This window comes from Cervus elaphus, chromosome 18 (assembly GCF_910594005.1).
Source record: "Cervus elaphus chromosome 18, mCerEla1.1, whole genome shotgun sequence".
Taxonomy (NCBI): Eukaryota; Metazoa; Chordata; class Mammalia; order Artiodactyla; family Cervidae; genus Cervus; species Cervus elaphus.
This window is the reverse complement of record NC_057832.1, coordinates 41,891,802-41,917,902: the sequence shown is the minus strand read 5'-3', so window position 1 is coordinate 41,917,902 and position 26,101 is coordinate 41,891,802. Positions and strand designations below refer to the sequence as shown.

Sequence of the window (26,101 nt, the reverse complement as noted above, 5' to 3'; positions counted from 1 at the left end):
TCTCATAGATGTTTAAATCTTTTTTGTTTCTTTTTTACTTTAGCAGACTTCAATTTTTGTCACAATTGTTATGTTAGTAGTCCTTTGGCCTCCATTTTCTTGAACTATTAAATTTATTCATTTATTTACTCTCAATTGTCTGATTGAATACAGGTTTTAAAAATGTGCCATTTGAATTCTCTTTTGCGTCTTAACTGAGTTTGTATCTTGGCTTCTGTAGGTTAAGATGAAAAGACTTGTTCAGTCGCTCAGTCATGTCCGGCTATTTGTGACCCCATGGACTGCAGCACGCCAGGCATCCCTGTCCTTCACTGTCTCCCAGAGTTTGCTCAGACTCATGTCCATTGAATCAATGATGCCATCCACCCATTTCATTCTTTGTTGCCCCCTTCTCCTCCTGCCCTCAGTTTTGCCCAGCATCAGGGTCTTTCCAGTAAGCTGGCTGTTCACGTCCTATGGCCAAAATATTGGAGCTTCAGCTTCAGCATCAGTTCTTCCAGTGAATATTCAGGCTTGATTTCCTTTTGGTAGTGACTGGTTTGATCTCCTTGCTGTCGATGGGACTCTCAAGTCTTCTCTAGCATCAAAGTTCAAAAACATTAATTCTTAAGGGCTCATCCTTCTTTATGGTTGAACTCTCACATCCATACATGATTATTGGAAAAACCATAGCTTTGATTATACAGACCTTTGTCGACAAAGTGATGTGTCTGCTTTTTAAAACACTGCCTAGGGTTGTCATTGCTTTTCTTTCAAGGAGCAAGTGTCTTTAATTTCATGGCTGCAGTGACTGTCCATAGTGATTCAGGAGCCCAAGAAAATAAAGTCTGTCACTGTTTCCATTGTTTCCCCATCTATTTGCCATGAAGTGATGGGACCAGATACCATGAGATTAGTTTTTTGAAAATGTTGAGTTTTAAGCCAGCTTTTTCGCTCTCCTCTTTCACCTTCATCAAGAGACTCTTTAGTTCCTCTTCGCTTTCTGCCGTTAGGGTGGTGTCATCTACATATCTGAAGTTATTGATATTTCCCCTGGCAGTCTTGATTCCAGCCTGTGATTCATCTAGCCTTGCATTTCACATAATGTACTCTACATATAAGTTAAACAAGCAGGGTACAATATACAGCCTTGAAGTACTTCTTTCCCAATTTGGAACCAGCCTGTTGTTCCATGTCTGGTTCTAACTGTTGCTTCTTCCTGCATACAGGTTTTTCAGGAGGCAGGTCAGGTAGTCTGGTATTCCCATCTCTTTAAGAATTTTCCACAGTTGTTGTGATCCACACAGTCAAAGGCTTTAGCATAGTCAATGAAGCAGATGTTTTTCTGTAATTCTCTTGCTTTTTCTGTGATTCAGTGGATGTTGGCAGTTGGATCTCTGGTTCATCTGCCTTTTCTAAATCCAACGTGTACGTTTGAAAGTTCTCAGTTCATGTAATATTGTGGCCTAGCTTGAAAGATTTGAGCATTACCTTGCTAACATGTGAAATGAGCACAACTGTATGGTAGTTTGAACATTCTTTGGCATTGCCCTTCTTTGGGATTGGAATGAAAACTGACCTTTCCCAGTCCTGTAGCCACTGCTGAGTTTTCCAGATTTGCTTCTGTATTGAGTACAGCACTTTCACAGCGTCATCCTTTTGGGTTTGAAATATTTCAGCTGGAGTTCCATCACCTCCACTAGCTTTGTTTGTAGCAATACCTCCTAAGGCCCACTTGACTTCACGTTCCAAGATGTCTGGTTCTAGGTGAGTGATCATACCATCATGGTTACCTGGGTCATGAAGATCTTTTTTGTATATTTCTTCTGTGTATTCTTGCCACCTCTTAATATCTTCTGCTAGGTCCATACCATTTCTGTCCTTTATTGTGCCCATCTTTGCATGAAATGTTCCCTTGGTATCTCTGATTTTCCTGAAGGGATCTCTAGTTTTTCCCATTCTGTTGTTTTCCTCTGTTTCTTTGCAGTGTTCACTTAGGAAGGCTTTCTTATCTCTCCTTGCTATTCTTTGGAAGTCTGCATTCAGATGGGTGTATCTTTCCCTTTGTCCTTTGCCTTTAGCTTCTCTTCTTTTCTCAGCTGTTTACAAGGCCTCCTCAGATGACCATTTTGCCTTGTTGCATTTCTTCTTCTTGGGGATGGTTTTTGTCACCACCTCCTGTACAATGCTAGGAACCTCCATCCATAGTTCTTCGGGCACTGTCTATTAGATCTAATCCCTTGAATCTATGTGTCACTTCCACTGTATAATCATAAGGGATTATATTAATAGAAGGTACCCCGGTGATACAGAAACTTTATTTGCTTATTTTCAAATTCAAAGCAGGAGAGATTAACAGGACAAGTGTATTCCAAACCCCTTCAATATAGAGGAGAATATATTTCTATAACTAGCATATACCAAAATACAAAAGGTAATTGAGAAGGTAAGAAACACTAGAAATGTAGCACTCTTGACCTGGGTGGACCAAAGAATCCCAAACTCCAGCTGACCAGCTCTCTTAATAAGCCTTGGGAGTAGGCCCTACACAGCAAGATGCTGCCCAGCAGAGACAGGTTAATATTTATTCTGTAAAAAACTGGTATTGAGTATCAAAACACCACAGAACAATCCCGTTCTAAATCCTGTTTTTATATCTTTGTTTTGCTCAGGCCTCAAACAGAGTCCATCCCCAGGCAAGGATACTGGAGTGTGATACCATTTCCTTCTCCAGGGAATTTTCCCAACGCTGGGATCGAACTCAGGTCTCCCTCATTGCAGGCGGACTCTTTACCATCTGAGCCACCATAGAAGCCTCCATTTATTAATACTTGTGGGGGAAAAAAGATCGACTACATGTGTGGAAAAGTCTGCAGGCAAAGGTTACACCTGTCTTTATTCATTGTAGTGCAGAGCAAAGTACTTAATCTACTCAGTGAATCACATCTGGCAAGTGTCAGGATTGAAGGGTTAAACAGATGCCTCAGGTGGCAGGTTTCCTGAGCCTTTGAACTGCAGCTCGCAGTGACTGCTAGCGTGTATAGCACTCTTAGCCAGCCTTGATACTTGGGAACACGTGTCAGAACCTGAGCACCAAGCTTACATTTTAAACAGTGTGTAACTCTAAGATCTTCATTTTTGACTTCTATTTAAGAAACCAGATTCATTCTGCTTACACTTTGAGGGTTATGTGAACATTTTAAATAGTGAAAGACAGGATGCCCCGTGGCGCAATGAACGATTCAGCCCAGACACATTCTCTAAATTGATCGATTGAATCAGGATTGCCTGTGTCTTCGTATCACTGTGCAGCTGAGATTCACATTGTAGAAATTTGCTGCCACAGAGATGTGACTTAGTCACCCTAACCTGAGGCCTGTAAAATGTAGACATTTCTTTTCTTTGCTTAGTCTTTGACTAGTTGAGCTCATTTTCCAGGGCCTATTCATAGCCTGTCAATGAAATAGAATATTTGAATTGAAGATTGTGACTATAATCTTTACATCTCAGCCATATTTGCAGCTATTCTTTCTACAGTATACACGGGATCTTCCCTGGCAGTCCAATGCTTACAACTCTGTTTCCACTGCAGAGGGCATGGGTTTGATCCCTGGTCAGGGAACAAAGATCCTGCAGGCCCACCAGTGCAGCCAAAAAGAAAAAGTATAATATGCAGGAATTTGGGGACATAGGATTTCTGTACATCAGTTTATTTAGGTGTCAGGCTAGAATTAGCTTTCTGAGAAAAATAACTTCATATCAACAGGTACCTATTTTGCTTGCTTCTGAACTTATCCATCTTCCCTATCTGCTAATGTTGGCCAATTACTTCTAAGCATAATATTAATACATGATCTTTGACAGAAGGTCCACTGAAATTGGATCCTTAGTTACTTTTGTTGTTTATCTTGCAGATATTTCCATTGGATTTTCTCAGTATCCCAGCTGATTTCAAGTTCAAGATAGCCTTCTTCCCCTTTAGTTAGTTTCTGGCCTTAAAGTATGAACTCTCTACTGTAGTTGAGTTCTTCCTTCTTCCTGCATATCTTGTGTGAATTTTCTTTTCCTTTGTTTTTTATTTCAGGCTGTGTTACGGTTTCCTAATTTGTGGTTGCTTACCCTATTTATTCTTTGCAGCCAAAGATGGAGAAGCTCTATGTACAGTCAGCAAAAACAAGACCAGGAGCTGACTGTGGCTCAGATCATGAACTCCTTATTGCCAAATTCAGACTTAAATTGAAGAAAGTAGGGAAAACCACTAGACCATTCAGGTATGACCTAAATCAAATCCCTTAAGATTAAACAGTGGAAGTGAGAAATAGATTTAAGGGACTAGATCTGATAGACAGAGTGCCTGATGAACTATGGATGGAGGTTCGTGACATTGTACAGGAGACAGGAATCAAGACCATCCCCAAGAAAAAGAAATGCAAAAAAGGAAAATGGCTGTCTGAGGAAGCCTTACAAATAGCTGTTAAAAGAAGGGAAGCAAAAAGCAAAGGAGAAAGGGAAAGATATACCCATTTGAATGCAGAGTTCCAAAGAATAGCAAGGAGAGATAAGAAAGCCATCCTCAGCAATCAATGCAAAGAAATAGAGGAAAACAATAGAATGGGAAAGACTAGAGATCTCTTCAATAAAATGAGAGATACCAAGGGAACATTTCATGCAAAGATGGGCTCAGTAAAGAACAGAAATGGTAGGGACCTAACAGAAGCAGAAGATATTAAGAAGAAGTGGCGAGAATACACAGAAGAACTATACAAAAAAGATCTTCACGACCCAGATGATCCCGATGGTGTGATCACTCACCTAGAGCCAGACATCCTGGAATGTGAAGTCAAGTGGGCCTTAGGAAGCATCACTATGAAAAAAGCTAGTGGAGGGGATGGAACTCCAGTTGAGCTATTTCAAATCCTGAAAGATGATGCTGTGAAAGTGCCACACTCAATATGTCAGCAAATTTGGAAAACTCAGCAGTGGCTACAAGACTGGAAAAGGTCAGTTTTCCTTCCAATCCCAAAGAAAGGCAATGCCAAAGAATGCTCAAACTACCACAAAATTGTAGTCCTCTCACACACTAGTAAAGTAATGCTCAAAATTCTCCAAACCGGGCTTCAGCAATACATGAACCATGAACTTCCAGATGTTCAAGTTCATTTTCAAAAAGGCAGAAGAACCAGAGATCAAATTGCCAACCTCCTCTGGATCATCAAAGAAGCAAGAGAGTTCCAGAAAAACATCTATTTCTGCTTTATTGACTATGCCAATGCCTTTGACTGTGTGGATCACAATAAACTGTGGAAAATTCTGAAAGGGTTGGGAATACCAGACCACCTCACCTGCCTCTTGAGAAACCTGTATGCAGGTCAGGAAGCAACAGTTAGAACTGGACATGGAACAACAGACTGGTTCGAAATAGGGAAAGGAGTACGTCAAGGCAGTATATTATCACCTTGCTTATTTAACTTCTATGCAGAGTACATCATGAGAAACACTGGGCTGGAAGAAGCACAAGCAGGAATCGAGATTGCCAGGAGAAATATCAGTAACCTCAGATATGCAGATGACACCACCCATATGGCAGGAAGTGAAGAAGAACTAAAGAGCCCCTTGATGAAAGTTAAAGAGGAGAGGAAAAAGTTGGCTTAAAGCTCAACATTCAGAAAACTAAGATCATGGCATCCGGTCCCATCACTTCAACTGTACTTATACTGCTAGCTCTATGTTACTTATAAGATGCCTCAAGTAAATCATTCAGCAACTATGAATCACAGTTACCAATCTATAAAATGTAATCACTATCCTTTGGTACTGACAATGTCTTGTTCACTGGTAAGGAATTTATCACAACAAACTTCTAAACTATACCACAGTTTATACCATAAAAATTTTCCAATTCTTAATCTCCCAAAACAACAAAGAAAATGAAGATAATCAGGTTCACCAGAAATCTGAGAACTGAATTTGACTTATAGGCTTTTTCATCCTAGTAATTTTACTATCTTTCAAAGCATAGTACAAAGGTTTTGCTTTCTTCTTCCATCAGCATTTTTAATATAAGGCTGAGAACACTGGTAGACTGAAATAAGAGCATGAAGGCTGACATCCACACAGAGTCACATATCAAAGCATAGGCCTGAAGAAAAAGAGTGCAATGTTTTAGCAGTGACAACCACAGATATGCAGATGACACCACCCTTATGGCAGAAATTGAAGAGGAACTAAAAAGCCTTTTGATGAAAGTGAAAGAGGAGAGTGAAAAAGTTGGCTTAAAGCTCAACATTCAGAAAACTAAGATCATGGCATCTGGTCCCATCACTTCATGGCAAATAGATGGGGAAACAGTGGCTGACTTAATTTTTTCAGGCTCCAAAATCACTACAGATGGTGATTGCAGCCATGAAATTAAAAGACGGTTACTCCTTGGAAGGAAAGTTATGACCAACCTAGATAGCATATTAAAAAGCAGAGACATTACTTTGCCAACAAAGGTCCGTCTAGTCAAGGCTATGGTTTTTCCAGTGGTCATGTATGGATATGAGAGTTGGACTGTGAAGAAAGCTGAGCACCAAAGAATTGATGCTTTTGAACTATGGTGTTGGAGAAGACTCTTGAGAATCCCTTGGACTGCAAGGAGATCCAAGCAGTCCATCCTAAAGGAGATCAGTCCTGGGTGTTCATTGGAAGGACTGATGCTGAAGCTGAAACTCCAATACTTTGGCCACCTGATGCCAAGAGCTGACTCATTGGAAAAGACCCTGATGCTGGGGGCGGGGGGTTGGGGGCAGGGGCAGAAGGGGATGACAGAGGATGAGATGGCTGGATGGCATCACCGACTCAATGGACATGGGTTTGGGTGGACTCCAGAAGTTGGTGATGGACAGGGAGGCCTGGCGTGCTGTGGTTCATGGGGTCACAAAGAGTCGAACTTGACTGAACAACTGAACTGAACTGAAATCCATGTCTCTATTTTTAACCTATTGAATATCAAGAACTAACTATAGGTCTAATACCTACTGTAATTCAAAGTAGGTCTGGGGGTAAAATGTGTTTCAAGATATCTGTGAAAAGTAGAACATGAAATGAAAATGATCTGGGGTTTCTATTGGCAACACAGTCACAGTTACTGCTAACGCTACAGGGGCTTGTTGCCTGCACTGATAATCGAAGGAAATGCTGAATTTTGGCTAGCGGTTAACAAAATTAAAAGTGTAAAATTTTCCCTGGTCAAATTCCTTAACCAGGGATTATAGGTTGAGTACCTCTGCTCTAAGGGGAGTTGATGGACAAAAATGTATGGGCCAGAACATACCCCCTAATAAAGGCTACTCAACTCTCCAACCAGTTTTCTTTAAATAATAACATACCCTAATATAACTGAAGTATGACTCCATGTAAAATATGTTCTTTTGCCATTCTGCGGGACTCCTGATGCCCCCGCCTCTATGAAAGAGAAATTCTCTGGAAATTCTCTAGCCTTGAAAGCAAAGGTCCCCACTCCCCTCTTTTTCATTCTCCGTTTTTCTATTCCTTAAGTCCTCTTGACAGCCAACCTGTGCCTGGTTCTCTAACCGCTTCCTTTTTCTCTCACTGCTGTTTCCTGCACACAGTAGCCCACACACCTCAGGATATGAGTGTAATCAGTGCCGCTCCATTAGCTGCAAAAGGCGAGCCATCTAAGCAAAGGTAATTACAGCATGTCCACCAGTGTCCCCGGACCCCGTGTCACTGGGGCAGATGTAAAGCTCCCTGCCCGCACCTTGCAGCCGGGCCCCCTGGGATTCAGCACAGCCCCGGGCGTGGGGTGCCGGCTGTCCCCCCAGGGACAAAGCTCTGCTGAGTCAGTGCCTCGCCCAGCACTGAGGAAAGAGCACCGGAGGCTCAGGTGCTTTCAGTAATTAAAAGATATAATTTTGGGTGGCAGGATGCATTTTTAAAAATGAATAAATTCTCAGCATCTTATTTGGTTAAACTAAAAAAGATATGGTGTTGTTTGTTTTTGTTAGAAACATTCTAATGGATGTGATATTTTCCCTAAAGTCTCATTGTACATCCAGTGGATTTTTTCTTTTCTGACTTTAAGGAGCCAAAATTAAATTTTATATACTCTCTGCATCTCTCATGGAATGACAGGCTTAACTGAAATTGATGGAAAAAAAACATGGTTATTTAACAGAACCATTCTAGACATGTGTACCTTCATGTCAAATCCCAGAAGCCAGTAATAACGGATTTTACTAAATATTTAAACTTATGGTAATAATAGAATGAGTGGTATTTAGGAAGAGATTAAATTCTAAAACAATGGCAATAATAATAAGAATAGGATTTATCAGATTGCCCCAACTGTGTGCCAGCACTGTTCTAACAACTTTCTCACATTGTCTGTCCACCTTGCACCATCTGGCAAGGTGGGCATCAGTACCTCCACTTTGTAATGCCATTTGCAGCCATTGTGCATGGGCCTAGAGCCTGTCATCCTACGAGAAGTAAGCCAGACAAAGACAGATATCCTACGACAATAGGCAGCCTAAAAAACGATACAAATGAACTTATTTCAAAACAGAAACAGACTCACAGCCATAGAAAACAGACCTATGGTTACCAAAGGGAAAAGGAGGGGGGAGGAAATTAGGAGTTCAGGATTAACATACACTCACTACTCTATATAAAATAGGTAAGCAACAAGGACCTACTTACAGCACAGGGAACTGTAGTCAATATGTTGTAATAATCTGTAAGGTAAAAGAATCTGAAAAATGTGTGTGTGTGTGTGTGGCTGCATCCCTTTGTACATCTGAAACTATCACAATGCTGTAAATCAACTATACTTCAATTTTTAAAAAGTAATTCCATTTTACAAGTGATGAAACTGAAATCTAAAAAAGTTGAGTAAGAAACTATATCCCATAAGTAGTGACCTCTTTGTACCCTGTACCCTGGCTTAATCAAAAACAGAACAAAACGGAAACCAAAGCGAAGCAAAAAAGCAAAGACTGGAGGATAAGTACACAAACAGGTAGAATTTGCATCCCTTACCCAATGGGGTCAAGCTTCCCTGGTGGCTCAGATGGTAAAGAATCTGCCTGCAATGCAGGAGACCCAGGTTCAACCCTTGGGTCAGGAAGCTCAATGGCAACCCACTCCAGTATTCTTGCCTGGAGAATCCCATGGACAGAGGAGCCTGGTGGGCTGCAGTCCATGCAATTGCAAAGAGTCAGACATGACTGAGTGACTCACACTTTCCCTTTCACCCAGTGGGACAGCAGAGAAGACAAAGTAGCCTGTCCTGAGAATGTAACTGCTTTAAGAGTCCCAAACAGTGTTTACATTTTGGTGTCACTCCTGGTGGGCGTGGTTTCTCTTCTTCCTCCTTAACCTTGACTTGTGATGCTGGCCATGAAGGTTGATGGTGAGGTTCTCCCAGGGTCGGGCGTTCAGTCCTGGATCAGCTCTGGGAACATTGGTGGGACTGGTGGGGACTGAGGGAGTTGTGTCCAGGCCAGTAGAGAAAAGGCTCAGATGGGTTGTGGTCCAGGCTGACCCTGCACTGGTTCAGTTCCCAGGCAGCTGGGTATCTCCACGGGTTTCTTGTTTGATGACTTTTGTCTCTTAAACTTCTAGCTGTCCAGGAGGGGAATATAGCTAAGATTATGGATTCTTATTATCATATTTCCCCCTTCATTTTCGGGTAGGTATCAGAAACATCTAGAAAATGCCAAAAGGATTGGAATTAAAAAAGTTATTTCAGCGAACATTTCTATGGGCACTGCCTTCCTGCTAATATATGCATCGTATGCACTGGCCTTCTGGTATGGATCCACTCTAGTTATAGCCAAAGAATACACTATTGGAAATGCAATTACAGTAAGTCATTTTCCTAATATTTGTGACAAATCTGAAAATATTGTTTATCTCTCTACCTCTTCTTTCATTTTCCTCCTTTTTGAAGGATGAACCATAGTTCTAACCTTTTTACTTGTGGCAAATCTTTGCTCAGTCCTATGCAGAGCTGGCCTTCTAGAATACACAGAGCGTAACATGTGGTTAGGCCAGTTGAGAAACATGGAGCATATAAAGAAAGATGGAAAGAGTTTATGAATGAACAAATATCAATTGGCACCATCCTCGTTGTGCCTGTGATTTTCATTATATAAGAAAGTAAACATTATTATACATAGATCATAGTATGAGAAAACATTAAATTTATATCATATTGGCTATTCAAATACAAGATGAAAAGTGATTTTAGTTTTTTTTCTTCTATAAAATGAAAACAAGTTCATTTTATGATTAGAGAAATTATACATACTAGTTATACAAAAAATTAGAATACTTTTAAAAATGAGAAATTACTTAGAATTACTTATGATCTAAAAATCCATATACACTTAATGATAACTTCTGGTGTGTATCTTCCAGATTATTTTCTGTATATGGTTTTTTTTCTCTTGAAACCTAAATTGTATTATGCATATCTTTTTGTAAATTTTTTTATAAACAAGATATTGTGACCTTCTTTCCATGTCAGTGATGGTCAGGACACCATGTAACCATTCAACTAGCCATGTTTTAAAACCTGCACTTCCCTGTCTTTCTAAACAGAGGACATGGAACACAGTTTGACCCCTTGATGATGACTTAGGGGCATTATGAAAATGTATCATTTCAGAATGTTCTCTAGAGTGGTACCTTCAGACCCCCGTCAAAGTGTTGAGGGCTGTTTGGCTGGATGAGGTGTCATCACTGCCGAGTCTGTTTTTTCTCATGTTGGTTGGTCCCCTCTCCTTGTCAGCTTGGAAGCACTCCACCTCTCTTTACTTCCTCATTTGCTAAATTTTACAAAGCAGGGAGGTTGAGCCCTGACTCTGGCATTCATCCTCTCTGGCCTGGTCTCCCCATTTGTTGGGTGTAGACAGTGACTTCTCCCAAATAGGAGGGCAGAGTGATCCCATGATGCAGGGAGCCCAGTGATGACGTCTTCATAAAGACCAAGGACTCGAGTGTGTTAACTTTATGGCATTGCTTCTGGTAGGGACATTGTTTTGCTCTCTTGCTGGTCTTTCTCTGTATTGCAGATAGTAGATAGATGTTTGAGTCCTGGTATGTTAAGTGTTTTTGTTTTTTTGTCATCTTCTGAGAAAAGCCGAACTATAAGTAGATGCTTCACCATGCCCAGAGAGAAAGGAGTCATTTCTCTTCATTTATGTTTTTCTCAGTTAATGTATGCTAATAACCTAGATTTCTGAAACTACAGTCTTGACTTTTCTGTATCAATTTGTTTTCCTAGTGAAAAAAAAAGGGAAATGTGTTAAGTTTGTGTGCTATAATACAGACTAATTGTGTAAAGGAATTATTAACTAATGCACACAGATGTGATTTATAATGTGTGAACTGTTACTTTTTAATGTTAAAAATCTTATCAAAATATATATATATATATAAAACATGGCACTTTTTAAGGAAAGTTATATGGGGCCAAAATCTACCTTGTTTCATCTTGAACATTCTGTGTAATTCCATGCATAGTTAGAGAAAATAATGTAGTAATGAATAATACTGATGGAAAATGTTTTCCTCTGGTGGCAATAGCTTCAGAATCAAGGCAACAGGTTTGAAAAATCCTTCTGATTTTGTCTAAGCCCAGGAGAAGAACAACCAATAGTTTGACAAGATAGATGAAAAAATATTTTTGAGGTTGAAGAAACCCATATGTGCAACAAAATTCTGTAGTGACCTTGTAAATTTTGCTCTTGTGCTGAAAAAAATCTTCAAGGGACAGACCTGATCTTGACCCTTCGGGCAGCCTGTGTCCGAACATGATGTCTCAGGTGACAGTGGACACTGGGATGGGACAGGTAACTTTTCCTTGTGCTCTTTTGCTCAGGTCTTTTTCTCAGTCCTGATCGGCGCCTTCAGCATTGGACAGGCGGCTCCCTGTATTGATGCTTTTGCCAATGCAAGAGGAGCAGCATATGCGATCTTTGCTATTATTGATAATGTGAGTCATTTATTATTTTTAATGCTGAAAATGTGTTTGAGGCCTGGATAATTAAATCTGGCTTTATGTTAAATGTCCTGTAAAAATTAAGTGACATGAAGAACCTCTGCTCCTTAATGAATAAAACCAAATGCCTCTTTTGAATATTTGTGAAAGTTTGAAAAAATACCTCTTTTTCAAGGTTAATTATTTGCATTATATTCTGAGTCTGAGAACTCACAGGATCCCAAGATCAGTAATCAAAACCAGCTCTAAATGATGAGGAAACTTTTTCTGGTTAAGCCTAGAGTTGACTATTTGTAACATTCACAATGGTTCCAAATTAAAGAATCAATACAAAATAATAATAAATAATGGAAATGGGACTTCAAGTGAGGAATAAATGAGGTTAGAAGTGCTTATTGCCATCCCTGCCTCAAGTTAGGGTTTAATAAATTTAAGTTTGAGTTAGCCAATTGGGGAATAAAAGGCAGAATGTGCTAAGAACTTTTATAAAGGAGAACAGATTTTTTTTTTTTTTAAAAAGAGTTCTCTCTCCAGTAAAGTTTATTTTAAAGAAAAAATATTTCTGAATGCTTATCTTTAATCAAATAGCACTGATCTCATTTGGGAAAGTGCATCTGAACTAGTGTGTTATTATTAGAGTTCAAAGCAAAGATGTTTGTCTTCCTAGTTTTTCTCCTTTGCTCTTTCATTTTGTAGCCAGACTGAGAATATTATGCTTTGTAGACAGGATGAGTGTATGGAAAAATGATTGGTGGGACCAAAATTGATAGTATGTTTTGCTGTGGGTTGCCCTCTCTCTCAAAAAAGAAAAAATGATCACTGTATATATGATATAATTTTGAATCAATTGTATTGCATAAGTTATCCTGACTGAAGTGAAATAAAGAAAATCATTTTGACACATTAAAAGTGGTCTCTGTATTTACACAGAGAAAATGCTAGCTAGCTAACTGAAATGTAATTGTCTAGTCCAAGCAATTCCTGTTTCATCAGTCTAAGTCATGAGAAAATTGTTCAGCTTCTGCATATATTGAAAATTTACATCATTCCAAACTAACTTGTCCCTAACCAATTGTTCAGTCTTCTCAATCCAGTCCACACACTTATTGTTTAGAAATAAGCTAATTTTCACTAAATGCTGAAATACCTGGATATATCAATTATAGTATATTTTGTAATTGCAGTCATAGGAATGTACATTTAGAAAATTTATGAGGATATGCCAGAAACTTAAAGTGAAATATCATATGAAATGAAAAGAATAGATCCCTTATGTGCTTTTTAAGAAAAACCTATTTTCAGAGAAGGAATACTTCCTTAAACACATAAACACAAACATACACACACACACACACACACATATACAGTCTTCAACTTGGGTTCTGACTCACGTGAAGGGAATTATGCTTCTCTGGGTCCTGTTTTTGGAATTGCTGAAGCATATTCCTTAAAAATGTTATGATTGAATTTTGTTTTGTTTAGGACCCTAAAATTGACAGTTTTTCAGAGAGAGGACACAAACCAGACAACATTAAAGGGAATTTGGAGTTTAAAGGTGTTCATTTCTGTTATCCTGCTCGGCCGGATGTCAAAGTATTGTTATATTTATAGGGATTCCTAATTTAGATTGATTGTTTAATCATCTTCAGGAATCCACAGTCTCTGTTATTTTGATATGTATGTGCCTTTTCCTTTGGGGGTTATATTCCCTTATTTAATACTATTTTTCCAAATGTGAAATTGAGTCAGATTACTTCTCCTTCAGGCTCTTGATGTGAAGTGTACTGTTTTTCTCTCTTTCCCTTAAAGATCTTGAAGGGCCTCAACCTGAGGGTAGAGAGCGGGCAGACGGCGGCCCTGGTTGGGAACAGCGGCTGTGGGAAGAGCACAGTAGTCCAGCTGGTGCAGAGGCTGTACGACCCTGACGTGGGGCGGGTAAGTGGGGAGAGCCCCGCTCTTCCAAGTGGGAAGCGGGGTATCAAATAGCCCTTAGAAAATTTTTTTGATAACATATTTGCATGTGAATCCAATTTTGGTTTAAAAAAAAGGGCGGGGGGTGCTATGGAATTGCAGTGCATCTGGGTAAGACCTTCAAACCCTTGGGCTATTTTGACAAAAGTAGTTAAGATGATAAAACTCAAAGAAGCTAGACAGTGCTCTCCTCTGTTCCAACAAGCCTTTCATAATCCACTGTGTCACTGGAAAATAGTCATCCAAACCACTGAGAGGATTATTTTCAGTGACTTACTGAGTTTGGTTTAAAATGTTCCACATTAGTAATTGTCAATAAGCTTGTGTTCAGGGTCACAAGGAATCTTAGGGCAGTAATTAAATTCATCAAAGACAGTTGAGTTTTCTTCAGTGTTGGAATATCTGAAGGGGAAAGTGGAACAGTCTCCAAGAAACTGAGGACATGAGAAACAGTAATGGCCATCCATTGATCTTTTAAAATTTTTGTTATAAATTCCAACTTACAGAAAAGTTGCAAGTAAGGAACTCACCTATACTTTTCACCCAGATTTATTAATTGTTTTTATTTTGACCTACTTGCCTTATTATCATCTCTTTCTTACTACATGTTTATGTGTATGTATAAAACACAACACAAACATACATACCGGTTTTTTTCTGAACCTTTGAGAGTAAGTTAAAGATATTATCGCCCCTTGACCCTCACATACATTAGAATATAATTTCATTTTTTTAATGTTATTGGATTATAGGTTGTTTTACAATGTTGTGTTAGTTTCAGGCGTATAGCAAAGCAGAATGTGTTTTCTGAGAAGACAACATTCTCTTAATCACAAAACAGTGTTCAAAATCAGTAAATTTAATATTAATAAATAGGGGCCCACAGTAAATATTCAAATTTCTTCAGTTGTACTGACTTGCAAACATTGAGTTTACCTGACATTGAAATGTATTGTAATTATGAAAACAGAAGTTTACAATTTACACAGAAAAACAAAAAAAAACACAAAAAGGCATTAACATAGGACAGAGATTCTAGGATACACGAATTATTTACTTTCTTTAATAAAATTAACAAAATTTCTTTGAAAAATCTGATATACCAAGTAGGAACATGGGCCCATTCTCATTTCCTAAAGCAAACTCTAGGTTGGTTTAAGTATAAACAATTTTTTTCATTTTTAAAAGAGAGCCTAGTAAATACTTACATTGAGGATAAGTGTTAGAAAACATCTTATTTTAAAAATTACTATTGGAGTAATACATTTTTAAAAGAAAATACATGTCAGCAGGAAAAAAAGGTCTTTAGAAATTCTATAACTCAGAGATATTCACTGTTCAAATTGTGAATTAAGTTTTCTTACTGCTGAAATAATGGAAAAAATGCCCAGTGGTACAGTTGATTGATTCAATTTTCCCTTAAACCCTCTCTCCAATAAAAATCAGTAAAACTATAGTTTAAGAAAGAAAGAAATTGAAATGAAAAATTTATGATACATGGTAAAACTATTATATTACTATTTTATAACTTAATATGAATCTATCAGAGGCTATGACCATGCATATATCTCTTGAGAATAAATGTAGATTTGTAAAAAAGTTTCAAGAAATGCTGAATTTCACTTATATATGAATTAAATATAACCTACACCATATACTTACTAATTAGAAAAGACATTAATGTGATAAAAGCCAGTAAATTACAGTGAAGCAAATATGTATTTGTATATTCCTGCTGACACTGTAAATTATTAAAAATCTTTTTAGAGAGTTTGTTCAACCTTTATTCAGCAAATAATAAATACCCAACATGTGCCAGTCATTGTGAGTTAAGCAATTATTATTGGAGAAGAGAAAATGAAACATACTCTTCAGTCTGGTCATTCTGTCCTTTTACTATGATTGTCCTTCAGTGTTCTTTGCACGAAGCCAAATACTCTGCAGGTGGGAAATGCAGAAGTACATTGTGTTATTGACACATTATGTAGAGTAAAACATCATAAGGCCATCAAAGTGATATGTAGACTAGGCAGGTAAATGGCCATTTTAATTCAGATTTAATAATGGTAAGCAAAAATCATAGTTATGCCAAAATACATAGCAATATATAATCATTTATGGAGAATATTCCATCCATGAAAAACAGTATACATAAGATAATAAAATCAAAAGAGAGAATAGACTTTATTCTTAGCCTTGCACATTGCTCTTTATTTCGAATTCCCATTTCTAACCACTGAAATAAGTTAAATATTAGCTAAGGTTTTTTTTTTTTCTTTTTGTCTTGTCAGCAAACAGATTTTATTGAGCTATATTCTAAAAATAATATGTAAAGTTCTGATAAAGATTATTTAAAAGATGGTTTCACCAATGTTGAAAACACCCCAATTAAAATAATAGATTCCAGTGTATAAATTGAATGGTAATAATTTAAATAAAAGATTAAAGCATTCAAAATATAGCACCTTTGTAAACACAGCAAGCAGAAATAGCTGATAATCCCACTAAAGTGTCTCTTAAAAGAATAAAGATATAAATCACTGGTGCTGACTTTAATATTATGTGAGTGCTAGTGAAGAAACTTTATTAGCAGGAGTTCCCTGGCGCTCTAAGTGGTTAGGACTCAGCACTTTGACTGCATGGCCTGGATCTGATTCCCTGCTTGAGAACCAGGATCCCGCAAGCCAAGTGGCATGGCCAGAAAAAGGAAAAGAAAAAATTTTATTAGCACCATTTTATTTACATGTCATGTGGTAAAATCATAAATAGCTCATCAGTTTGTATGGATCCAGTGGATTTATTGTTATTTTTTTAAATTGGCGGATAATTCCTTTACAGTGTTGTCTTGGTTTCTGCTCTACAACGTGAATCACACATTAGCTGAGGCTTTTTTGGTGACAAATGCTTTCAACGTCAGATGGTTTAAAAGATTTAATGGAAGTGTCTTGTTTCTCCAGATTATCATCGATGGGCAGGATATTAGGACATTTATTTTTTTTTTTTTTAATTTTTTTATTTTATTTTTTTTTAATTTTTTTATTAGTTGGAGGCTAATTACTTCACAACATTTCAGTGGGTTTTGTCATACATTGACATGAATCAGCCATAGATTTACACTTATTCCCCATCCCGATCCCCCCTCCCATCTCCCTCTCTACCCGATTCCTCTGGGTCTTCCCAGTGCACCAGGCCGGAGCACTTGTCTCATGCATCCCACCTGGGCTGGTGATCTGTTTCACCATAGATAGTATACATGTTGTTCTTTTGAAACATCCCACCCTCACCTTCTCCCACAGAGTTCAAAAGTCTGTTCTGTATTTCTGTGTCTCTTTTTCTGTTTTGCATATAGGGTTATCGTTACCATCTTTCTAAATTCCATATATATGTGTTAGTATGCTGTAATGTTCTTTATCTTTCTGGCTTACTTCACTCTGTATAAGGGGCTCCAGTTTCATCCATCTCATTAGGACTGGTTCAAATGAATTCTTTTTGACGGCTGAGTAAAATTCCATGGTGTATATGTACCACAGCTTCCTTATCCATTCATCTGCTGATGGGCATCTAGGTTGCTTCCATGTCCTGGCTATTATAAACAGTGCTGCGATGAACATTGGGGTGCATGTGTCTCTTTCAGATCTGGTTTCCTCAGTGTGTATGCCCAGAAGTGGGATTGCTGGGTCATATGGCAGTTCTATTTCCAGTTTTTTAAGAAATCTCCACACTGTTTTCCATAGCGGCTGTACTAGTTTGCATTCCCACCAACAGTGTAAGAGGGTTCCCTTTTCTCCACACCCTCTCCAGCATTTATTGCTTGTAGACTTTTGGATAGCAGCCATCCTGACTGGTGTGTAATGGTACCTCATTGTGGTTTTGATTTGCATTTCTCTAATAATGAGTGATGTTGAGCACCTTTTCATGTGTTTGTTAGCCATCTGTGTGTCTTCTTTGGAGAAATGTCTGTTTAGTTCTCTGGCCCATTTTTTGATTATAGAAATGAATGAAAATGAAAACACAACAACCCAAAACCTATGGGACACTGTAAAAGCAGTGCTAAGGGGAAGGTTCATAGCATTACAGGCTTACATCAAGAAACAAGAAAAAAGCCAAATAAATAACCTAACTCTACACCTAAAGCAATTAGAGAAGGAAGAAATGAAGAAGGAAAGAAATCTTAAAAATTAAGGCAGAAATAAATGCAATAGGATATTAGGACATTTAATGTAAAGTATCTGAGGGAAATAATTGGAGTGGTGAGTCAGGAGCCAGTGCTCTTTGCCACCACCATTGCTGAAAATATCCGTTACGGCCGTGGAAATGTCACCATGGATGAAATAAAGCAAGCTGTGAAGGAAGCCAACGCCTATGAGTTTATCATGAGATTACCACAGGTAAAGCCTCTGTTCATTTGAGTGCCCTCGAACTTCACTCATGCCACCGAGTTCTTTCTTCAAACTTAAGCTAATAATGTTTGAGGTTCCAGGTTGTCCAACTTTGCTAGGTAAGTCCCTTGAATTATCCGTTTGGAGGGTTAAGGAGTGTAGCTTGGTACAGTGACTCATAGGAAATTTTATACAGAGTTTGTGTTAGTAGTTTTTTAGAATGTGACATGATTTATTATGATTTGTGATTCATTACGTTAGTCAAAATGAAACGCACTGTCGTCTTCCATGAATCCCTAGACTCCATAGCTGCTTCTATTTGAAATATTTCAAGAGCTCTACCACGCTTTCTGTTGTAGAAATTTGACACCCTGGTTGGAGAGAGAGGGGTCCAGCTGAGCGGTGGACAGAAGCAGAGAATCGCCATCGCCCGGGCGCTGGTTCGCAACCCCAAGATCCTGCTGCTGGACGAGGCCACCTCAGCGCTGGACACGGAGAGTGAAGCCGAGGTTCAGGCGGCCCTGGATAAGGTGGGTGGATCCTCCACCCCTGAAGGACCAGCCCACTGAAACTTTCCTAAAATTCTCACCAATGCTTTGCGAGCCTAGGCTGAAAAACGTGAACACAAGAGCAGATAAAGCTCACTCGTGGGGCTTTTGTTTTTAGCGTTTTATTTCATGTTGGAGTGCAGTTGATTAGCAGTGTTGTGATAGTTTCAGGTGCAGAGCAGAGCGCCTCAGCATTTCCAATCCAGGAATCCACTCTCCCCCAAACTCCCTCCCACCCAGGCTGCCACATGACATTGAGTTCCCTGTGCTATTCAGTAGGTTGGTTATCCATTTTAGATACAGCAGTGTGTACATGTCAATGCCATGGGACTTTCTTGATTTCTCCTTTCTGTCAGGGCACATTGCAGAGAGAGGCGGGCAGCCCATTTCCTGGCTTGCTTTATTGGACCAAGGTGCAGTTATCCCCCAGTCCAGGCCTGTGCAGTGAGCTGCTTAGCTTTGGGGGTTTTGTTTGGTTTTTTACACATAGGTTAGGACTTTAATCAAAAGTTCTTGCAGTAAAATGTACAAAGAAAATTCTGATTACTTACCCAGTGGTCCATCTGAAAAGCAGTTCAAAATACTTGCCTTATTTTGTAGCAGTACATCATCTTTATCTGTTCATAAAAGTGAAGGGGTGCTTTTCTGGAAATAAAGTTCGATTTGTGTGTTTCTTTAAGCATATAAATAAGGAACATATTTCAAGGCCGCTGAACTCATGGGCCTGGCTCAGTGTTTCTAAATCTCTCACTGTCGTCTTTACTAAGCTGAAGCTTCGCAGCATGAACCTTACCTTGGGACACTTCAAGGTTCGTGCTGGTGTCATCTGTCATGACAACACAGTATGAAGACTAGTCAGATGACACTATGTAAATAGATTTCACACACATAAACGTCATAAGCATTTTTGACTTCAGAAAGTTTAGTAATAAAATGTGCAAGTTATTCAACAGTCTATCCACGTTGCCTCTTGAAATACTGTTTTTTTGAATTGACCTACTTTATTTTTCAGTTTTTATTGAAATATAGTTGCTTTACATGTTGCATTAGTTTCAGGTGTACAGCTAAATGATTCAGTCATACATATATGTATGTGTATATTATTTATTTTATATCTGATATGTGTCCTCTTGAAATTATACAGATGAGCTGTATGAACCTTATTTTCTCGGGAAAACTTATACTTGAATCGTAAGTAAACACAACTGCCTTGTGTGCTGTAAGTAGTTAATTCAGGCTTTGTGCTTTATCATATTAACATTTTGGCTTGTTTTATATAATGTAATTTAATAATTAATGAGAGAATATGATAATTATTCCTCATAAATTTGTGTACTGAATTACATTGCTTTCATGTTTATTAAGTCTCAAGGACTTAATAATAGATAGGGGACTTATATTTGGTTGGTTAATTAGAAGTGACTTAAATCAGGAAATCATAGAAACAAATGCATGCATTCATTAAACAATCGATTTAAAACATGTCAGTATAGCTTTTTTAGCATAAAGTTACGTGCGATAAGAGATATTTAGGGAAAAGTCCCAGCCAGCCCTGGACCCAGGCCCCAAAGATTTCTAGGAGGTGTGCATTCAGGGTGGCAGCCCTGGCTGTGCTAAACAAGCAGAATGACTGACCAGTCTGTTCATGATGTGGATTCTGTCAGCAGAAGTTGTATCCTTGCAAGTTTCAATTCACATTTGGATACATTTCTTCTTTCAATTTTAGCAATTTGTGTTGGCAAACCCAGAAGCTCTAAGGCCTCTTGAAGTCTGTGCTTCAGACATTGAACAAGCATTCACTCCTTCACATCTTTTGCTTAAAACTAGTCACATGGCCTGCCCAGATTTGAGGAGGTGGAAAAATACAGTCCATCTCTGAAGGGAATAGCCGCAAAGTATGTTTGGCCATTCTTTATCTACTGTAGTTGCTACAGAAGTTTTCTAATCTACAGAATTGACTCCATACATTGCAAGATAACTCAAATATTTTTCAGACAATAAACTATGCCTTTTAAGAGGGAAGTCCTTCATACTGCACTCTCCCCCAGTGATACTGGTCAGTCAGTTGGCTGGTCCCTCTGGTTAAAAACCAACTTTCTTATTTTATTTTTTTTTTTCTTTCCAACTTTCTTTTAACAATGAAAAGTTGAGTTTTGTAATTCTCTGTCCTTTGAGGAGCATAAGGATATATATAACACTATTACTGTTTCTCCTCTCTGATTACCTAGCCTGGAAACGTAATATTTTCCTTTTGTAGATCCTTTCTACATTTATCACCATGTCTTGTCTGGCACCATGTTATTGTAATTAGCTGTTTATTTATATGCTTTCTCTCTTTCTCTCTCCTAAGAGGTAGAACTGATAAATGGCTCATGTTTACTCTATAACATCTATTCCAGTGCCTGCACAGAGTAAAGCCTGAATAAATTTTTACTGAATTGATTACCATGGCCTAGCTCATTGAATAACACATTCTACATTAGAAAAAAATAATTAATGATCATATCCACTTTTGGCTCAATAGATAGCAACTGTTGATGGCAGCGGCGGCGGCGGCCGAGGGTGTCCTCGCGACCCACCGCGAGGAGCCAGTTCGAGATGATGTCGCCGTGGAGACTGCTGAGGAAGCAAAGGAGCCTGCTGAGGCTGACATAAATGAGCTCTGTCGGGACATGTTCTCCAAAATGGCAACTTACCTGACTGGGGAACTGACGGCCACCAGTGAAGACTATAAGCTGCTGGAAAATATGAATAAACTAACCAGCCTGAGGTATCTTGAAATGAAAGATATTGCTATAAACATTAGTAGAAACTTAAAGGACTTAAACCAGAAGTGTGCTGGACTGCAGCCTTATCTGGATCAGATCAACATAATTGAGGAGCAAGTAGCAGCTCTTGAGCAGGCAGCCTACAAGTTGGATGCATATTCAAAAAAACTGGAAGCCAAGTACAAGAAGCTGGAGAAGCGATGAAAAACTACTGTTTTACTGTGGGGACAAAGTCTTTTTTAATGTGGGAAGAATGTTTTATGAGACCTGAATCTTGAGGTTGATGAATTGTCAAAACTCCTCAAAAGGCAACTATGCTGGCCGTCCCAGAAACATAGCAACATTGAAGTAAACTGGAGAACTATGGCTGTCCCTGGAAGAACTTCTTTTGAGGCAGAATCCTCAGAAACTCAACAACTCCTTACCTTTTACTTGAATGCTTCATCATCCATTCAGGACAGAGAGTTTCTCAAATTTCAGATAAACCTGGGCCTGCCAGTAGAATCAAATGAGAGGAGCTCTTTACCCTGGTAGCAGTTGATTACTATATTACTTTCTTAAATGGTTGGTTTTTGAGTTACTGTGTAAAAGGTTGTTTTTTTCTATCAAGGATGTAATGTATTGCTAACAAGATTCTAAATTAAAAAGGGAAAACAAACAAAAAGATAGCAACTGTTCTTCAAAATAAATAATAGGTTTTTCAGTATAAAATCTTAAAGAAGAATAGAAAAGCAGATTTGATATTTTGATTTTTTAAAGAAAGTCAATAATCACAAAGTTTTGTACCTGTGTCCCTCTTCTACTCATAGTGTTTCCATACTGGAGGGGCAGGAAAAGAATGAAAATAGTGATCTAGTGAAATGATCCCTAAAAGTTTCCATTTATGCTTTTTTCCCCAGAAGTCAAAGAGACTCATAGATCAGTCCTTCCTCTGTTTGGGCCCACCTCTCATTTCTGTGCTGTGTGCTCAATCACACAGTCGTGTCCAGCTCTTTGGGAGCCCAGGCGCTGTACCTGCCAAGCTCCTCTGTCTGTGGGATTCTCCAGGCAAGGACACTGGAGTGGGCTGCCAAGCCCTCCTCCAGGGGATCTTCCCAGCCCAGGGATCGAACCCAGGTTTCCCGCGTCGCAGTCGGATTCTTCACCGTCACAGCCACCAGGGAAGCCCGCCTGCACATCCAACATTAGAAGTTTCAGATTTCTTCACAGTTGGTCTCCTTGAATCTGGGATACTTGTTTGCCAGTGTCTTGTCATCGTGGGAGGGTTTGAACATATTCTTTTGTGTCACATCTCCTCTACTCTAGCGAAAATTCTTTGGTCAAGGGTGACAGTTGCTAACTTCGAAATTCACAAATACATACTTTGTTTCTCCTGCACACCAGTCATTTAATCACAAGTCTGACTCCCAATTCCTTTGTTTTTATTTTTTTAAGTTGACATAGCATTAACCTATTGTTATCAAATGATAAACCCAGCCACTGTTAGCAGTTACTCATCACTGTTAGTATCATGAATATAATTAGATTGATCGAATTATTTCCTATATACCTTATCATTCATGGACAAAGCTGTGCAACTTCCTTCTTAGTATATCAGTAAAGATTTATGAAGGTTTCCTTTGGGGCCCCATTGCTAAAAATCAAAGAACAGTCTTAAATGTTGTCCAGTAGAGTTATGCTCTCGTCTCTGTCTTTTGATGCTTTCTTGTGTGTTAGTCACTCAGTTGTGTCTGACTCTGCAACCCCATCAATGGTAACCCGCCAGGCCCCTCTGTCCCTGGGATTCTTCAGGCAAGAATTCTGGAGTGGGTTGCCATTTCCTTCTCCAGGGAATCTTCCTGACCCAGGGATCAAACCTGGGTCTTCTGCATTGCAGGCAGATTCTTTACCATCTGAGCTACCAGGCTGTTTTATATTTATTGAAACATAGTTGATTGATCTGGTTGTTAGTATAAGGCCTGAAGAAGAAAGAGTATATTATTTTTTTTCCAGGTGGCTGCACAATTGACTCAGTACCATTAATCACATAGTCTACCTTTTCTCTACTGATAGACAATGCATATTTATCACACACTAATTTTTAAATGCTGAAGCTGAAACTCCGGTACTTTGGCCACCTCATGTGAAGAGTTGACTCATTGGAAAAGACCCTGATGATGGGAGGGATTGGGGGCAGGAGGAGAAGGGGACGGTAGAGGATGAGATGGCTGGATGGCATCTCCGACTTGATGCACATGCGTTTCAGTAATCTCCAGGAGTTGGTGAGGGACAGGGAGGCCTGGTGTGCTGCGATTCATGGGGTCGCAAAGAGTCGGACATGACTGAGTGAATTGAACTGAACTGAATTCTTAAAAATGTATGTCTTTTCTGGACTTTCTATATGGTTCTGTTTATCAAATTGTTCATGTGATAGCTTCCCCTGGATTTTATTGTTTTAATTGCTGTAGCTTTTTATGTTTTAATATCTAGTGGAGATATTACCCAGATACTTATTAACTTTTTCAGAATTTTTGTGGATACTCTTTTTAAAAAGATTGATGAATCTTTTAAAAAGATTGATATGCCATGAAGTTCACCCTTCTTAAATGCACAGTCATTGGTTTTAAGTATTAATATATTCACAAAAGTTTGCAACCATCTGCATGATCTCACTGCAGAATATTTTCATCATTCCAAAAAAAAAAACAACACCCCTTGTACCCCATAGTACTCACTCTATTCTACCCTCACCCTGGTGCTTGGTAATTGCTAATCTTTCTCTCTCTCTGGATTTTCCCATTCTGGACATTTACAATAAATAGAATCATACAAGGCATGGTCTGTTTTAACTGACTTCTTTAACTTAGCATCATATTTTCAGGGTCCATCCATGTTGAAACACGTATCAGAATCTCATTTCTTTTCCTGGCCCAGTGCTATTCCATTGTATGGATATGCCACCTTTTTTTAATCTTTTGATCAACTGAACATTTGGATTCTTCTCACTTTTTGGCTATTATGAATCTAGTCTCTCGTTTTTATGTTTTTAACTGCTTAGGTGATTTGGGCCACACCCTAAATACAATCCTAACAATGTGGTTTTATTGCCTCAGAGTAGGTAGGAGTGGTCTTAAGAAGTTGTTAGTCTAATAGAGTAATGAATATTAAAAAGAATAACTATTGTTAATGACATAATGTGAATAATTTGATGGACATTTTCCAGGGTATAAATGCCCATTCATAAACCCATCAAGCTAATGACATGTGAGTTCACTGAACTACTTAGGGGGTGATTTGTAGATTTCAGTATCCATAAAAACCACCCAAAGTATGTGTTAAAAACCACAGTTACTGGCCCCTCTCCAGAGTTCGTGACTGAGATGGTCTTTGAACCATGATTTAAACCATCCAGACCCCAGGATGTGTTTTTGCTTAAGGTGCCTGCACATAGTCCATCAGAATTACAATCGCAGTAATTACAGAATTGCAGGCACTTCAGAAGAAATCAGACAGAAGTGCTCTGGAGAAGGCCGTATGTGGCAACAACTTCTGCACATGCTTCTGCTAAAGTCTTAGCATATCATGTAACTCAGAACCAGGGCTCCTCACAATAGTATGAAAACATTAGAGAAACTCCAGAGTTTTCCATCTTCATCCTGGGGGCCTGGCCTCCTGTCTGGTCCAGAATTTAAGTCACCTGTATCCATTCACGTGTGAGCGATGCCTTTGTGCCCTGATCACACAGGCATGATGAGCTGCTGTCCCATCAACCACAGACACCCCCATCTGCGTGCTTCATTGTGTGTTAATCAACAGTGCAAGGACAGTGTAACCCTGCTGCCCTCCATGCCTGTCCTTTTCCCCTCTAGGCCAGGGAAGGCCGGACCACCATAGTGATAGCGCACCGGCTGTCTACGATCCGGAATGCAGATGTCATCGCTGGGTTTGACGACGGAGTCATTGTGGAGCAAGGAAGCCACAGAGAACTAATGAAGAAGGAAGGGGTGTACTTCAGGCTGGTAAACACGCAGGTATCTGCTTCTTCGGAAGTTTTTCTGTTGTTTTTTCCTTAATATAATATTTATGTTTATTAAAAGTTTTTCTGTTGTTTTTTCCTTAATATAATATTTATGTTTATTAAAAAACATAGCTAATGCTGTACAGAGAAATCAGAAGTATCAGAAAGATGCCAAGGATGCATCTGAGACTTTAATTCAGAGTCGTTGAAAGAATCTTGAAAGAGAAAGGTGGGAAGAGGGGGAAATGAAAGAAAACACCAAAAACATTTTGAACTTGTTTTTTAGGACAGTGATTCTTAATTGCCTGTTCAAACTAGTGGGTCCTTCCCCCAGTAGATTAGGGATGTTCAGAGCGGTGGTGGGGGTAAGAGACTGATGCCAGGATCTCTGGCAGTTGGGAGAAGTCCTATGAGACCTTAAAATACTCCCCAGATCATCCTAATAAAGC

The 26,101-nt window shown here is 38.9% G+C and overlaps 1 protein-coding gene and 1 pseudogene across 2 annotated transcripts in view; both read left to right on the top strand.

The window, feature by feature from the left end:
• Positions 1-4,226: 4,226 nt before the first annotated feature.
• LOC122673832 overlaps positions 4,227-26,101 on the top strand; it is a 53,364-nt pseudogene continuing 31,489 nt past the window's right edge. Inside the window, exons 1-10 of the transcript XR_006334841.1 lie at positions 4,227-4,250; positions 7,593-7,668; positions 9,678-9,849; positions 11,870-11,983; positions 13,472-13,582; positions 13,799-13,924; positions 16,918-16,946; positions 18,174-18,348; positions 18,699-18,869; positions 25,504-25,665. The product of XR_006334841.1 is annotated as a phosphatidylcholine translocator ABCB4-like (transcript). The remainder of the gene's footprint in view (positions 4,251-7,592; positions 7,669-9,677; positions 9,850-11,869; positions 11,984-13,471; positions 13,583-13,798; positions 13,925-16,917; positions 16,947-18,173; positions 18,349-18,698; positions 18,870-25,503; positions 25,666-26,101) is intronic.
• On the top strand, positions 18,777-22,304 carry LOC122673835 (biogenesis of lysosome-related organelles complex 1 subunit 2-like). Its single transcript, XM_043871732.1, has 3 exons — positions 18,777-18,869; positions 20,032-20,078; positions 21,412-22,304. The coding sequence occupies exon 3, from the start codon at positions 21,425-21,427 to the stop codon at positions 21,857-21,859; it is 435 nt and encodes a 144-aa protein (XP_043727667.1). The 5' UTR covers positions 18,777-18,869; positions 20,032-20,078; positions 21,412-21,424; the 3' UTR covers positions 21,860-22,304.

What these genes read in the sequence shown, in the direction of transcription:
- LOC122673835 (XM_043871732.1), top strand. Translation starts at nt 21,425, where the DNA reads ATGGCAGCGGCGGCGGCGGCCGAGGGTGTCCTCGCGACCCACCGCGAG.